This window comes from Nomascus leucogenys, chromosome 2, assembly GCF_006542625.1.
Source record: "Nomascus leucogenys isolate Asia chromosome 2, Asia_NLE_v1, whole genome shotgun sequence".
NCBI classification, from domain to species: domain Eukaryota; kingdom Metazoa; phylum Chordata; class Mammalia; order Primates; family Hylobatidae; genus Nomascus; species Nomascus leucogenys.
In genome coordinates this window covers 75,322,642-75,338,827 of record NC_044382.1, presented here as the reverse complement: position 1 = coordinate 75,338,827, position 16,186 = coordinate 75,322,642, and the positions used below count along the sequence as shown (strand labels likewise).

At 49.7% G+C, this 16,186-nt stretch overlaps 2 protein-coding genes across 4 annotated transcripts in view; both read left to right on the top strand.

Annotated features, from left to right (window-relative positions):
• Window positions 1-11,151, top strand: part of SRCAP (Snf2 related CREBBP activator protein) — a 41,828-nt gene extending 30,677 nt beyond the window's left edge. For 2 of the 3 annotated variants that reach the window (XM_030797965.1, XM_030797973.1), the window contains exons 26-34: window positions 268-533; window positions 672-874; window positions 4,598-4,767; window positions 4,919-5,115; window positions 5,211-5,325; window positions 5,810-5,929; window positions 7,208-7,402; window positions 7,556-7,639; window positions 8,071-11,151. In XM_030797965.1, the coding sequence (XP_030653825.1) occupies window positions 268-533; window positions 672-874; window positions 4,598-4,767; window positions 4,919-5,115; window positions 5,211-5,325; window positions 5,810-5,929; window positions 7,208-7,402; window positions 7,556-7,639; window positions 8,071-10,752 (4,032 nt within the window). In that variant the 3' untranslated portion in view covers window positions 10,753-11,151. The remainder of the gene's footprint in view (window positions 1-267; window positions 534-671; window positions 875-4,597; window positions 4,768-4,918; window positions 5,116-5,210; window positions 5,326-5,809; window positions 5,930-7,207; window positions 7,403-7,555; window positions 7,640-8,070) is intronic. The other variant, XM_030797982.1, reaches the window with a different exon arrangement.
• A 235-nt stretch (window positions 11,152-11,386) lies between these two features.
• TMEM265 (transmembrane protein 265) lies at window positions 11,387-16,186 on the top strand. Its single transcript, XM_004087368.3, has 3 exons — window positions 11,387-11,730; window positions 12,749-12,916; window positions 14,804-16,186. The coding sequence occupies exons 2-3, from the start codon at window positions 12,752-12,754 to the stop codon at window positions 14,963-14,965; spliced, it is 327 nt and encodes a 108-aa protein (XP_004087416.1). The 5' UTR covers window positions 11,387-11,730; window positions 12,749-12,751; the 3' UTR covers window positions 14,966-16,186.

The following is a 16,186-nucleotide window of genomic DNA, read 5'->3' as shown; positions in this document are numbered from 1 at the left end:
TTGTTGGAATTGTAGATCTTAATTTTGCATATTCAGTCATTTCGCTTTGGTAGCATACAAGGAAAGATCAGTTTTCTCTAGCAGGGAAGTTATTTAACATCGTGGAAAGAATAGTTCTCATTGATAACTTGGAAAACTACAAAAAGCATAGTGTATTTTTGGATCCCATGGTTTCTATATATTTATTTCTATCTGGGAAGAATAGTCAGGTTTTGATGTGGACTCTGAGGGCACCGATTACTTCCTCTGTTTTCCTCTCACCCCCAGGACTCCTTGGAGGAAAAGCGGAAGCAGCAGCGGTCTGAACGCCTGGAACGGATTTTCCAACTTAGTGAGGCTCATGGGGCCCTGGCACCCGTGTATGGGACTGAAGTCCTGGATTTCTGTACCCTGCCCCAACCTGTTGCCAGCCCCATCGGCCCTCGTTCTCCTGGCCCCAGCCACCCCACCTTTTGGACTTATACCGAGGCTGCCCACCGGGCTGTACTGTTTCCCCAGCAGCGACTAGACCAGCTGTCAGAAATCATTGAGAGGTTGGCAGGGCTAAGTGCTAATGGGGAGTGGGTCTTGGGGCCTCAGAGTGGATGTAGTGTTTAGGACTGGTGAAGGTGTTAACTTTGGGGGCATTTCAGAGTCCCATCTTATACACTGCCTGCTTCTTCCTTTCACAGGTTCATCTTTGTCATGCCTCCTGTGGAGGCACCTCCCCCTTCCCTGCATGCCTGCCACCCACCTCCTTGGCTGGCCCCACGTCAGGCAGCCTTCCAGGAGCAATTGGCCTCTGAGCTCTGGCCCCGGGCTCGTCCTTTGCACCGTATTGTGTGTAACATGCGCACCCAGTTCCCCGACCTGAGACTCATCCAGTATGATTGCGGTGAGTTTCTTGGCCAGTGTAGGACCCTTGACTTCTCTTCCTTTCTTAGTATTAAGACTGTTATATCAGAGGGATGCTGTACTTAAGGTCTCTTGCAATTTCTGTGAAGCTTCAGATGGTTTTTTAGGTTATGCATATGGGCAAGATAGAGAAATGTAAGCCTCGTTAGATTCTTGACATTCATAAATATGACTTTCTTTCTTCTTTTTTCTTTTTTTTTATTTTGAGACAAAGTCTCACTGAGTCGCCCAGGCTGGAGTGCAGTGGTGCAGTCTTAGCTCACTGCAGCCTCCCAGGTTCAAGTGATTGTCCCACCTCAGCCTACAGAATAGCTGTGATTACAGACATACGCCACCATGCCTGGCACATTTTTGTATTTTTAGTAGAGATGGGATTTCGCCATGTTGGCCAGGTTGGTCTCGAACTCCTGACCTCAAGCATTCCTCCCGCCTCAGCCTCCAAAGTGCTGGGATCACAGGCATGAGCCACCATGCCCGGCCATGAATTTGACTTTCATGAAAGTTGAAAACATGCTGCTAACTCATTCATTCAGTGATCATTTTGTGAACATCTGTTACATTTTGCTAATCATTTGGGATACAATAGCAAGACAGTGCAGCATAGAGTTTTTATTTAGCTGTATGGGAAAAGATGTCTGGTGGTACAAGACTGCACAGTAAGTAAACAGTAAATTTTGGTCTTGGAAAAGACAAGGACCTTTTTGGGTTGGCTAGAATTATTTGGCAGTAACAGAAAACCAACTAACAGTCGCTTAAACCACAAGAGCATTTATCGTTTACTTAATGAGCCAATCTGAGAATAGTGGTGTGTAGCTGTTTCAGTAGCTTAACGATATTTTCAGGGACCAGGACCTTTTCTTCCTTCTTTCTTTTTTTTTTGTTTCAGATGGAGTCTCACTCTGTCACCCAGGCTGGAGTGCAGTGGCTCGATCTCGGCTCACTACAACCTCTGCCTCCTGGGTTCAAGCAATTCTCCTGCTTCAGCCTCCTGAGTAGCTGGGATTACAGGCGCGCACCACCACACCCAGCTAATTTTTGTATTTTTAGTAGAGACGGGGTTTCACCATGTTGGTCAGGCTGGTCTCGATCTCCTGACCTCATGATCCGCCCACCTTGGCCTCCCAGAGTGCTGGGATTACAGGCGTGATCCACTGCGCCTGGCCTTTTTTTTTTTTTTTTTTTCGCTCTGTTTCAAGGTATTCTCCTGCCTCAGCCTCCCGAGTAGCTGGGATTACAGGCGCCCACCACCACGCCTGGGTGATTTTTTTTGTATTTTTGGTAGAGACAGGGTTTCACCATGTTGGCCAGGCTGGTCTCGAACTCCTGACCTCATGATCCCCTCGCCCCGGCCTTCCAAAGTGCTGAGATTACAAGTGTGAGCCACTGCACCCTGCCTTAAGGGACCAGGACCTTATCTTTCTACCCTGCTGTACCATCTTTGGCTTTTATCTTCTTATTCTCATGCTTTTGTTTCTTCATGATGTTAGGATGGCTGCCATAACTCCAGGGTATACACCAATCCTCTAAATAAGAAACAAGGGGTTGAGACAAAACACTCTGAGAAAGTTTTCTGGGAACAAAAGACCTCCAAGCTGACTTTGCTTCATAACTCATTGGCTCAAACTGAGCTATATGCCCATACTTAGAGCAGTCACTGACAAAGGGGAGTAGCAAAAAAGACCTCTGGCTTATTTAGATCAACTTGGTTTATTTTCTGGGGTTGGGTTGGGGCCTCCTTCACCTGGGAGCAAGGAACCTCTGCCAGCTGTCCAGGGTTAATCAGGTTCTGTTACCCAAGAATGGCTGTTGGGTAAGTGACTAGTTTCTTCCACAGCCCTGCACAGACATTTGTATGGTAACATGTTTCGAGATTTCTTAAATTTCCTAGAATATAAGAAAATCAAAATTTTTATTAATATGTGTTCAATAAATGTTTTAGTAAAAAAAGTGTTTTTGTTACATTTGAAACTATTCAGAGTAGATGAACTGAAAGTCTTGGTTAAAAGTGTTCAAGGCTGGGTGTGGTGACTCATACTTGTAATCCCAGCACTTGGGTAGGCTGAGGTGGGCAGATCACTTGAGGCAAGTAAAGACCAGCCCAGGCAACACGGCGAAACCCTGTCTCCTCAAAAATTGAAAAATTAGTGGATGTAGTGGTGCACACCTATAGTCCCAGCTACTCAGGTGGCTGGATTGCAGGAGCCTGGGAGGTTGAGGCTGCAGTCAGCTGAGATCATGCCACTGCACTCTAGCCTGGGTGACAGGGTGAGACCTTGTCTCAAAAATAAAATAAGGCTGGGCCTGGTGGCTCTTGTCTGTAATCCCAGCACTTCGAGAGGCTGAGGTGAGTGGATCACTTGAGCTCACGAGTTGGAGACCAGCCTGGGCAACATGGCAAAACCCTGCCTCTACAAAAAATACAAAAATTAGCCAGGCATGGTGACATGCGCCTGTAGTCCAAGCTACTTGGGAGGCTGAGGTGGGAGGATGGCTTGAGCCCGGGAGGCAGAGGTTGCAGTGAGCTGAGATCACACCACTGCACTCCAGCCTGGGTGATAGAGCCAGACCTTGTCTCAAAAAATGAAATAATAAAATAAGTGTTCAGGCCGGGCACGGTGGCTCACGCCTGTAATCCCAGCACTTTGGGAGGCCGAGGCGGGTGGATCACCTGAGGTCCGGAGTTCGAGACCAGCCTGACCAACATGGAGAAACCCTGTCTCTACTAAAAATACAAAATTATCCGGGCATGGTGGCACATGCCTGTAATCCCAGCCACTCGGGAGGCTGAAGCAGGAAAATTGCTTGAATCCAGGAGGCAGAGGTTGCCGTGCACTGAGATCGCACCATTGCACTCCAGCCTGGGCAACAAGAGCAAAACTCTCTCAAAAAAAGAAAAAGGAAAAAAATAAAAGTTCAAACTGAGTTCCCAGAAATGTTGAAGTTATTTCTGTGTTTGATGGAAGGTTGAACTAGATAACCTTCTAAGAGCCTTTACTGTTCTGATCTGTGACCTTAAATCCCTGTCTGTAAGCTGTGACCATGGATTTGTTGATATCTATCCTGTGAATCTGTTCTGGATTTCAGGTGGTATGACTGTTGTAATACTTAAGGATCTCTTGCTCATAGCATTGAGGATTCTGTTTTTCCCTCAATGTTATGTATTCCCCTACTCTTTTAGTTAGACTCAAAGAAGTTAGATTCTAGGCCGGAGCAGACCGAAGAGGTGAAGCCCTTAAAGGAAGAACTTGTATGGAGTTAAATATAGATATTTTTCGTGACAGGGTCTCGCTTTGTCGCCCAGGCTGAAGTGCATTGGTGGGATCTCAGCTCACTGCAACATCTGCCTCCTGGGTTCAAGCCTGAGTTCTCATGCCTCAGCCTCCTGAGTAGCTGGGATTACAGTCACCCACCACCACGCCCAGCTAATTTTTGTGTTTTTGGTAGAGACAGGGTCTCATAACGTTGGCCAGGCTGGTCTCGAACTCCTGACTTAAAGTGATCCATCTGCCTCAGCTTCTCAGAACGCAGGGACTACAGGTGTGAGCCACCATGCCCTGCCGTAGTTAAACATTTTTGATCCGCTAGGCTAATTGAAACTTTGGCTTAAAGCATTGATTACATTTCAACCCCAGCCTTGCATTGCTAAGCATTCTACCCATTGCAGCTTGTAGCTAGCTCTGTGTATCTGTTCATATCTCTTTAGGAAAGTTGCAGACGTTGGCAGTGCTGTTGCGGCAGCTCAAGGCAGAGGGCCACCGAGTGCTCATCTTCACCCAGATGACCCGAATGCTGGATGTATTGGAGCAGTTTCTCACCTACCATGGCCATCTCTACCTGCGTCTGGATGGATCTACTAGAGTTGAACAGAGACAGGTAACCCAGGTTTCTGCAGCTCTTAGAGGCTCACCTCTGCTTCTCTCTCCTTTTCCCAGGATTTGGGCTTCCAGACGGGGTGCCACTAAGCCTTAGACCTGTTTTGGGGGATAAGTCTCCCAGTATCACTTTTTTTTCCCTTTCCTTCTAGGCCTTGATGGAACGGTTCAATGCAGACAAACGCATATTCTGCTTCATCCTTTCAACTCGGAGTGGGGGTGTGGGCGTGAACCTGACAGGAGCAGACACTGTTGTTTTTTATGACAGCGACTGGAATCCCACCATGGATGCTCAGGCCCAGGACCGCTGTCACCGAATTGGCCAGACCCGGGATGTCCACATATATAGGTATTGCCTAGTCTTCCCTCACCTTCCTTCCCATTTACTGATGGGGTTTCCTGGATATATTTGGCTGCTTACACATGGCCTTCATCACCCCCTAGGCTTATCAGTGAACGGACAGTGGAGGAGAACATCCTAAAAAAGGCAAATCAGAAGAGAATGTTGGGAGACATGGCCATTGAGGGAGGCAACTTCACCACAGCCTATTTTAAACAGGTACTAAGTAAGATCTTTTAGCCTATGCAAGAGAAAACTGCTGTGCCTTTAGGAGTTTTTCCTGTTTATTAAAGAAGACTGCTTTGGACTTTGGGAGGCTGAGGCAGGCGGATCACTTGAGGCCAGGAGTTCGAGACCAGGCTGGCCAATATGATGAAACCCCGTCTCTATTAAAAATACAAAAATTAGCCGGGTGTGGTGGTGGTCGCCTGTAATCCCAACTGCTCGGAAGGCTGAGGCAGGAGAATCACTTGAACCTAAGAGGCGGAGGTTGCAGTGAGTTGAGATGGCGCCATTGCACTTTAGCCTGGGTGACAAGAGCAAAACTGTCTCAAAAAAGAAAAAAAGGACTGCTTTGGCCTTCACAGACCTGCGTCTTCAACCAGTGGCACCCCTGATAGTTCCAAGAACCATCAGCCTTACAGCTTAGACCTAAGACTAGCATTCTGTTGACTCTGACACTTCCCTCTGTTCTATCCGATAGCAGACCATCCGAGAGCTGTTTGATATGCCCCTGGAGGAACCTTCTAGCTCATCTGTGCCCTCTGCCCCTGAAGAGGAGGAAGAGACTGTGGCCAGCAAGCAGACTCATATTCTGGAGCAGGTGAAAAAAGAGTGGGCAGTTCCTAAAGTTGAGCTAATTCTTACAGAATATCTTGTCTTTTGTTAGTCTGTTGAGCTTGTCCAGGGGAAAGACATGTTTCTTCTGCTTCCCAGATTACAGTCAGCCTTTGATAGTTGTAAGCACATTGCTTATTGGTTCACATGATTTAGTAGGAAAAAAAAAACAGGATTTTGGAGTCTTTAGTTTTAGGAGTTTTAGGTTTGAATTCCAGTAATGCTTCTTAATTGTGTTAAGACAAGTTACAATCGTCACTCTTCTGAACCTCACTTTCTATTAAAAGTAATGTGGGCAGGGCATGGTGGATGGCTCATGCCTGTAATCCCAGCACTTTGGGAGGCTGAGGCTCCCAGCTGGAGAGCTCTGAAAACACACAAATGCTCAGATCCAACACCCCAAAATTATGATAGATTTTGAGACAGGGTTAAGGAATAAATCTTTTAAGAACCTTTCCAAATGTGATTTTATGTTTAGTAAGTGTTTGAAACAGCGTTTCACATTAAGTACAAAGCATTTCTTATATCCACCTCGCCATTTAATCCTCAAAATTATTTCCTTTTCATTAGCATTTCCACTTAAGTGTTTAAGTTGGTGCAAAAATAATTGCAGTTTTTGACATTACTTTTTACTTTTTTTTTTTTTTTGGAGATGGAGTCACGGAGTCTCGCTCTTTGACCCTGGCTAGAGTGCAGTGGCGGGATTTCGGCTCACTACAGCCTCCACCTCCTGGGTTCAAGTGATTCTTCTGCCTCAGCCTCCTGTGTAGCAGGGATTACAGGCGCGTGCCACTACGCTTGGCTAATTTTTGTATTTTTAGCAGAGATGGGGGTCTCACCATATTGGTCAGGCTGGTCTCGAACTCCTGACCTCATGATCTGCCCACCATGGCCTCCCAAAGTGCTGGGATTATAGGATTGAGCCACTGTGCCCGGGTGAATTGTGCATTTTTATTCACATCTTTCTGTGGTGGCCTTTTTTTTTTTTTTTTTTTTTTTTAAGCGCTGAGGCTGACTTTAAAGGAAGGGAAGTAGAGCGAGCAATCTCAAAAATACTCATTTTCCCTAGTGGGAGTTCTGGTAAAATCCATTCCATCCTTTGTGGACCACTGAGTTGTTGTGGTAACTCTGGAGGCCTAGGAGGTTGTTGAGTTGTGTTACAAACCTAGTTTGGTGTACGCTTGGTCTCAAGTTCTTGCCTGAATCAAATCACAGGATGTAAAGTACTTGAAGTCTCATGTTTTCCTTTTATATACCCTGGTAGGCATTGTGTCGGGCAGAAGATGAAGAGGATATCCGTGCGGCCACCCAGGCCAAGGCTGAACAGGTGGCTGAGCTTGCAGAATTTAATGAGAACGATGGGTTTCCTGCTGGTGAGGGAGAGGAGGCTGGCCGGCCTGGGGCTGAGGATGAGGAGATGTCCCGGGCTGAGCAGGAAATTGCTGCCCTTGTAGAACAGGTTAGTGTTGGACTCACTAGTTCTTGACTTTACTGCTTCTCCTGGGCTTGTGACCCTCCTTATATCTTTCCTGGTGGGAATAAATAAGGGTGGTGGGGCCCTGGTTACCGGGTACCAGGTTCCTAAGTTTATCACCACTGCTCCTTCTTGCAGCTGACCCCCATTGAGCGCTATGCCATGAAATTCCTGGAGGCCTCACTGGAGGAGGTGAGCCGAGAGGAGCTCAAACAGGCAGAAGTGAGTATTTCCAGGGGTGGGGCTGGCCGTTGGAAGCTGCTAATTTCTTTTTCTTTTCTTTTTTTTTTTTTTTTTTTTGGAGACAGTCTCGCTCTGTCTCCCAGGCTGGAGTGCAGTGGCACAATCTCAGGTCACTGCAATCTCCGCCTTCCGGATTCGAGCAGTTCTCCTGCCTCAGCCTCCCAAGAAGCTGGGATTACAGGCGTGCACCACCACGCCCAGCTAATTTTTGTATTTTTAGTAGAGATGGGGTTTCACCATGTTGGCCAGGCTGGTCTTGAGCTCCTGATCTCAGGTGACCCGCTGCCCTTAACCTCCCCAAGTGCTGGAATTACAGGCGTGAGCCACTGCGCCTGGCCTGGAAGCTGCTAATTTCTACTCAGTCTCTACTCTGCTTGCCTCCTGACCACTTTTGGGCCCTGTTGTTGTAGGAGCAAGTGGAAGCTGCCCGCAAAGACCTGGACCAAGCCAAGGAGGAGGTGTTCCGCCTACCCCAAGAGGAGGAGGAGGGGCCGGGGGCTGGGGATGAGAGTTCCTGTGGGACTGGTGGAGGCACCCACCGGCGCAGTAAAAAGGCTAAGGCCCCTGAGAGGCCGGGGACTCGTGTCAGTGAGCGTCTTCGTGGAGCCCGGGCTGAGACTCAAGGGGCAAACCACACTCCTGTCATATCCGCCCATCAAACTCGCAGCACCACCACACCACCCCGCTGCAGTCCTGCCAGGGAGCGAGTTCCCAGGCCAGCACCTAGGCCTCGACCCACTCCAGCTTCAGCTCCGGCTGCAATTCCTGCCCTTGTTCCTGTCCCAGTCTCTGCCCCAGTACCCATTTCAGCCCCAAATCCAATAACCATTCTCCCTGTCCATATCTTGCCTTCTCCCCCTCCTTCACAGATTCCTCCTTGTTCTTCTCCTGCCTGTACTCCTCCTCCTGCCTGTACCCCTCCACCAGCTCATACACCACCTCCAGCCCAAACCTGTCTTGTAACTCCTTCCTCTCCTCTCTTGCTTGGTCCACCTTCTGTGCCCATCTCTCCCTCAGTCACCAACCTCCCCTTGGGTTTGAGGCCTGAGGCAGAACTGTGTGCCCAGGCATTGGCGTCTCCAGAGTCCCTGGAGCTGGCTTCTGTGGCCAGTTCAGAAACCTCCTCACTTAATCTTGTGCCCCCTAAAGACCTGTTGCCAGTTGCTGTGGAGATCCTGTCTGTGTCAGAGAAGAACCTTTCTGTCACCCCTTCTGCACCCAGCCTGACCTTGGAGGCTGGCAGCGTCCCCAATGGTCAAGAGCAGGAGGCACCAGATTCTGCTGAGGGGACCACCCTTACAGTGCTGCCTGAAGGTGAGGAGTTGCCCCTGTGTGTGAGTGAGAGCAATGGCCTGGAGCTCCCACCCTCAGCAGCATCTGATGAGCCACTTCAGGAGCCATTGGAGGCTGACAGGACCTCGGAAGAGCTGGCAGAGGCCCAGACCCCAACTTCTAGCCCAGAGAAGCCACAGGAACTCGTTACAGCTGAGGTTGCAGCTCCATCCACCTCATCTTCAGCCACTTCCTCGCCTGAGGGTCCTTCACCTGCCCGACCTCCTCGGCGTCGCACCAGTGCTGATGTGGAAATTAGGGGTCAAGGGACTGGTCGGCCAGGACAACCACCAGGCCCCAAAGTGCTTCGAAAGCTGCCAGGACGGCTGGTAACTGTGGTAGAGGAAAAGGAACTGGTGCGGCGGCGGCGGCAGCAGCGGGGAGCTGCCAGCACCCTAGTGCCTGGGGTCTCTGAGACTAGTGCCAGCCCGGGAAGCCTGTCTGTCCGCAGCTTGTCAGGGCCAGAATCCTCCCCTCCCATTGGTGGGCCCTGTGAAGCTGCTCCTTCATCCTCACTGCCCACTCCACCCCAGCAGCCCTTCATTGCTCGCCGTCACATTGAGCTGGGGGTGACTGGTGGTGGCAGCCCCGAGAATGGAGACAGAGCACTGCTTGCCATCACCCCACCTGCTGTGAAACGTCGGAGGGGGAGGCCCCCCAAGAAGAACAGGTCTCCAGCAGATGCTGGGAAAGGTGTGGATGAGGCACCCTCGTCCACCTTGAAGGGAAAAACCAACGGGGCCGACCCAGTCCCTGGGCCTGAGACCCTAATTGTTGCAGATCCTGTCCTGGAACCACAGCTTATTCCTGGGCCCCAGCCTCTTGGACCCCAGCCAGTTCACAGACCGAATCCCATCCTGTCACCTGTGGAGAAAAGAAGGCGAGGGCGTCCCCCTAAAGCACGAGATTTGCCCATCCCTGGGACCATTTCCTCTGCTGGGGATGGCAACTCCGAAAGTCGGACACAGCCACCCCCACACCCATCACCCCTAACCCCACTCCCACCACTGCTAGTTTGTCCCACTGCTACTGTTGCCAACACTGTCACCACTGTCACCATTTCAACGTCCCCACCCAAACGGAAGAGAGGCCGACCTCCCAAGAATCCTCCATCACCTCGGCCCAGCCAGCTCCCTGTCTTGGACCGTGACAGCACTTCTGTTCTCGAGAGCTGTGGATTGGGGAGGCGACGGCAACCCCAGGGCCAAGGGGAGAGTGAGGGTAGTTCCTCTGATGAGGATGGAAGCCGCCCCCTCACCCGCCTGGCCCGCCTTCGGCTTGAAGCAGAAGGAATGCGAGGACGGAAGAGTGGAGGGTCCATGGTGGTGGCTGTAATTCAGGATGACCTGGACTTAACAGATAGCGGGCCAGGCGGGCTGGAATTGACACCTCCTGTGGTCTCATTAACCCCAAAACTGCGCTCAACCCGGCTGCGTCCAGGGTCTTTAGTCCCCCCACTAGAGACTGAGAAGGTGCCTCGCAAACGAGCAGGGGCCCCAGTTGGTGGGGGTCCTGGGCTGGCAAAGCGGGGCCGCCTACAGCCCTCAAGTCCCCTGGGGCCTGAGGGTTCAGTAGAGGAGTCTGAGGCTGAAGCCTCAGGTGAGGAGGAGGAAGGGGATGGTACCCCACGCCGACGTCCTGGCCCCCGCCGGCCTGTTGGGACCACCAACCAAGGGGACCAGCGCATCCTGCGCAGCAGCGCCCCTCCCTCCCTGGCTGGCCCTGCTGTTAGTCACAGAGGCCGCAAGGCCAAGACGTGAGTGGGCTGCCCCTCCACCTAGGCTTTCCACCGTGGCCGCTCCCTCCATGACCAGGCCTGACTCTGTTAACCACTACTTGAAGTCTTGAGGGGGAAAGCCTCCAGGGAGACATAGGGGCCTTCTCCCTTCTTCCCACCAAAGTAGGGGGTAGGCAACTGGTTGTCATGGAAATGGGGATCATAACAGTCCCCTTCCCCTTTACCCCACGTGGCTGGGCAGTGTTAAGGGTGGCAAGATAGTCTGTCCCCACCCCCTTGTACTTGATTCCCCAGCTGTCTTTCACAGCCCCCCACCCTTAGGGGAAAGGGGAGGGGCTTCTCTACAATGAGGTTTTTTTCTTTTTTTTTTTTTTTTTTTTTTTAAGAAGAAAAAATAATAAACTTAGTTTCTGTACGAGCATCCGCGTAAGGAGGCTTCTGATTTTCTGGTCTGGTGGAGGGTTGGGTGGGAACTTGGGCATCATTTTTCTCCTCCCTCTTGTTCTTGCAAAGATCCTAGCACCTGATCTCTAGCCCAGGACTGTATATTCCAGGCAGAAATCTACCCAAGAAGAGGGAAGATTGGTGAATTTGATGTGGTAGGGTGCCTTTCCCTAGTCAGTTTGAAGTCACAGACATCCTTTTCCTCTCCTTTCTTTTCCCTCGGTTCCTAGACGTTCCTCGGAGCTCTTTGATGCCTCAGACCTTTCCCTTTTATCCCTCTTGCTCAGGTGCTTCCTTTCACAACTTTTTCCAGAGGGCAGGCGTCCTAGCTCCAGTTGCTCCATCCCTTGGGCCCTCCCCTGCTCTTCATCTAGCCAAACTGGTTTGAGTCAGCCACACCCCTTCCCAGCTCCCTGGGCTCTTCAGGTGGTGGCTGGCCACTCAACCCCACCCCTGGGCTTGGCTTGGAGCCCTGAGTCAGCTCCATCACCACCCAAGCCAAACTGAAGCTGAGGCAGGAGCCGAAACTCGAGAGTCCCTCAAGGCCTATAGCCAGGTAAGAGCCCTGTTCATTTTTCTATTCTCTGTTCACTCCCTGGGCCCTCCTTGTGTCCTCTTGTTGACTCTATGCTTACCTCATCCGAGTTATTTCTTTGTATCTACTTCCCTGCAGCTTCTTGGCACACATTTTTTGCTGTCTGCTTTTTTCGCCCCTTTCACCTTTCCTGTCCTTTGTTACTTGGGTTCGGGGAGCCAAGGTGGTTTCATTTTGTCTGGGTTGTAGGGGAATGGTTGGGGATAAGGGTAGAAAGGTGGTTTGATGCCAGGGCCTAGAGAACCTGAGAAGTAGGGAGACAAGAAGTGATTAAGTAGGGCATCATTTTGCAGGTTTCTGTGGTAATGAGGTCATTTGGACTCAGTGTACTAGTCTGATTGTGTTGTGTGGCCTGGGAGAGAGGAGGTGGCAGGGAGGCAGCATAGCAGAGGAAGCCCTGACTTAGGGAAGTAAGGTCTTTCTGATGTTTGGTTTCAGCAGTAAAAAAGGGCTTACTTGGGCACATTTTCCTTACCTTTCTCCATTCCCATAACTGTTTTCATGTAAAATGGCTGCTTTGCTTGAAACGAGGTGCAGTGCCTAGGGTCCTGCTCTCTGACATCTATAATACTTAAGAGGGCAGCCCCTTGGGAATTTGGGGGAATTGTAGGGTCCTTTGAAATAGATTAAAATAACAGATTCATAGCAGCTTTCAAGTGTTTGTATTTTTCCTGCTTCTCGGTGTGCACCTGTCATTTGGCTTCTTCCCACTTGTTGAAACACTAAATAATACAGATATTGCCTTGTCTACACTGGCTTGCTTTCAAAGACTCAGAACCTCAAGCTCAGGTAAAAGGATTCCAGCCACACATTTCCTCTCCCGCTCTGTGAGTCACTAGAGGAATTCCCCAGTAAGGCAGCATTCCTGAGTGCCAGGCCAAGCCATGAGAACAGAATGCTCTGAGAGGGGTGGAGTCTGAGCAAGCAAGGCCAAGGGCTCAGTTGTTGGGCTCACAAGTACCTTGACTATCGCCCACAGGTGATGGAGGACGAGGAGAAGGCAGTGGAGATCTTGGGCAAAACGGAAGCTGCTCATCCTCCATCCCCCATCCGCTGCTGCTGGCTCCGCCTCCGCTGCTTGGCAGCTACTAGCATTATCTGTGGCTGCTCTTGCCTGGGAGTCATGGCTCTGGTGTTTGCCATCAAGGTGAGGAGTGCAATTCCCATGGGAACGGGAGTGGGTATAAGGCAATGGTTTCATGTATCTGATCTATCTACATTGATCAGTCACTGAATACCTATCAGTGCTCTGGGCCTAGTGCCAGAAATAAGAATAAGACAGGGTTCCTTGTCGTCAGAGGACCCATAATCTAATGAAAGAGATGACAGTGAAAATGGGTAGTTAATAGAATGCAGTTCATCAGTACCGTAATACAGGAAGCACAGGACAGTCTGGGAGCCAGGGAGGATCTATGTATGTAATTATATATATGTATATGGTAGGATAGGTGACTGGAAAGGCATCCTAGGAGAGGTGACAGGAATTAATCTTAAAGGGTGAGTGAGTAAGTGTGGAAGGGCATTCCAGATAAAAGGAGCAGTATGTACAAAGGCCTGTGGAGCACAACTGGACCAGTGAGGAATGGTGAGAGATGAAGCTAGAGGACCCAGATTCCCAATGGCCTCCAGTTCTGTGCTTAAGAGTTTTGACTTTATCTTGAAAGTACTGGGGGGGGCATTGAATGGTTCCTGCAGGGGAAAGTGACATGGTCAGATTTGAGTTTTAGAAAGATCCACTCTCAAGGCCTACATCGAGGGTGACTTGGAGGGGGCAAGGCTGGAGGCCGCTGAGCGGTGATGAGCGCAATCTCTAGGAGTCTGAAAGACACTATTGGGTTTTTGAGAGGGCTTGACCATTTCAAAAAGCCTATTAGAAACAGCACATGTCCGCCAGGCGTGGTGACTTAGGCCTGTAATCCCAGCACTTTGGGAGGCCAAGGTGGGCAGATCACGAGGTCAGGAGATCGAGACCATCTAGGCCAACATGGCGAAACCCCGTCTCTACTAAAAATACAAAAATTAGCTGGGTGTGATGGTGCATGCCTGTAATCCCAGCTACTTGGGAGGCTGAGGCAGGATAATTGATTGAACCAGGGAGTCGGAGGTTGCAGTGAGCCGAGATCATGCCACTGCACTCCAGCCTAGTGACAGAGCAAGACTCCGTCTCAAAAAAAAAACAAAACAAAAAGAACAACAACAAAAAACAGCACATGTCCTTTAGGAAAGGCTACACAGGCTAACTTAAACTTCATGCTGGAATTTTCTCAACCCTAGACATATTTTAACAGTCAGAAACTGTAAGAACTCCTGGGTTCCATTAGGGCAAAATCCTAAAAAGGGCCCTTGATGACAAACAGGCTGGGCGCAGTGGCTCACGCCTGTAATCCCAGCACTTTAGGAGGCCGAGGTGCGCAGATCACTTGAGGTCAGGAGTTCGAGACTAGCCTGACCAACATGGTGAAACACCCCGTCTCTACTAAAAATAAAAATTAGCTGGGCATGGTGGCATGTGCCTGTAATCCCACCTATTCAGGAGGCTGAGACACGAGAATTGCTTGAACCTGGGAGGAGGAGGTTGCAGTGAGATCGCACCACTGCACTCCAGCCTGGGCGACAGGAGTGAAACTGTCTCAAAAAAAGAAAAAAAGATGGAAAAGATGAGGCCCATTGGGCTATGAGAATGAGGTGGTGTTTGGGCATGAGTGAAGTACTCCAGGCTCACTGTTTCTTGCCAATAGTTACAAATTCTGAATCAATCTTGGATAGTTGGAAAGAATGGGGAATAAAAGAATTGGTAAGTACTTTCCCATATGCGATCTTGTGAGCTAACTATGGCCACCCTGAGAAGTAGGCAGGGCCCAGAGATGGGTACCTTATTTTGCAGATGAGAGGTTAGAATCAGAAACTGGAAAGGGAGGTAGAGGGTTTGGATGTGAGATTTTGATCTGTGACAGGGAAGAGGGAGTGGAGTGGGGAAATGGGCACCTTGGGGCAGAAGCAGGGGGAGAACCTAACCAAGAACCTGCCCCCACAGGCGGAAGAGCGGCATAAAGCAGGCCGGTCCGAGGAGGCAGTGCGCTGGGGGGCCCGGGCCCGGAAACTCATCCTGGCCAGCTTTGCTGTCTGGCTTGCTGTCCTCATTCTGGGTCCCCTGCTGCTGTGGTTGCTCTCCTACGCCATCGCTCAGGCTGAGTGACCCTGGATGGCCTCTGATGAGAGCCAGCCGAGACCTCCTGGATCCTGCAATGCGGCATTGCTAAGGTCCTGTGACAGCAGTGGTTGGAAGGATCCTGGTTGGAAGGATGAGGACTCTCTCAAGGGGCTTTGGAAGAGCTCTTCTAGCCCTTTATAAAAGGAGGGCAGCAGCTGAGACTGATGAGAGGAGGGCAGCCTGCTCTGTTCTTTCAGGGCCCCCCACCCCCATCTCCCCTACCCTAGCCCACCCTAGGGCCTCTACCCAGCGGGAGGGGTTGAAGACCAGGCCTGGTTTTATTAGAATTCATTTTGTAATAAAAGCCTTTTTTAGTGGTGAAATACTCCTGTCTAATTGTTCTCCCCCTGCTTTCCCTTGGGCCCTTGGTGAGAGCCAGACGGGACATCTGACTGATAGCAGAAGCCAGCATCCACCTCATCCAGGAGCTCCAAGAGAAGGAAACAATTTTTATTTTCTTCTTCTGGAAGTTTCCCTTCTTGTAAAGACCCCAGCTTCTCCCTTGTACCTCCACAGAGACTCTGAGGCCAAGAGTAGTAGCAGCTGCTACTGTTTAGTACTTACTATATTCCAGGCTGTGTTCTAAGCACTTTGTATTTCTTAACTTACTCCAGTTTTCAGTCACTCAGTAGGTATCTATACTATCATATCCATCATATGAATATATCACATATGATAGGTACCAACTATCTGAGTGAAAACTGGAAGAAGTGTTCTAAAATCACAGTGTTCTCGTTTTATACTTGAGGAAACACACAGATTTGCACAAGGTCCTCAGCTACTAAATGGTAGAGCTGAGACTGAACCCAAACAATTTGGTTCCAGAGCTGAGAGAGGAGTGAAAGAGTTGGGTAACAGCAGCAACCATCCTGTACATGGAGATTTGAGTGATTAAAATGGATTTTCATATCTTTTATCTTGGACCTCATAATATTTCAAAATTTTTTTTAAATTATGAAGTATACATATAGGAAAATACCCAAAACAAGTATACAGTTCATTAACACAAAGCAAACGTGAATGACCACATTCAGTAAAGAAATTGGAACACTGTCAACACTTCAAAGCCTCCTTTATACTACTCCCAATCACTGCTACTTCCTTTCTTCCCACAGGTAACCACCATTCTGACTTCTAGCAGTGTCGTTTAATTTTGTCTGCATTTGAACTTTATATAAATGGAATCATGTATTCTTTTCATGTTAA

What these genes read in the sequence shown, in the direction of transcription:
- TMEM265 (XM_004087368.3), top strand. Translation starts at nt 12,752, where the DNA reads ATGGAGGACGAGGAGAAGGCAGTGGAGATCTTGGGCAAAACGGAAGCT. An exon ending in CTCTGGTGTTTGCCATCAAG is followed by an intron (nt 12,917 to 14,803) that starts GTGAGGAGTGCA and finishes CTGCCCCCACAG; the next exon opens with GCGGAAGAGCGGCATAAAGC.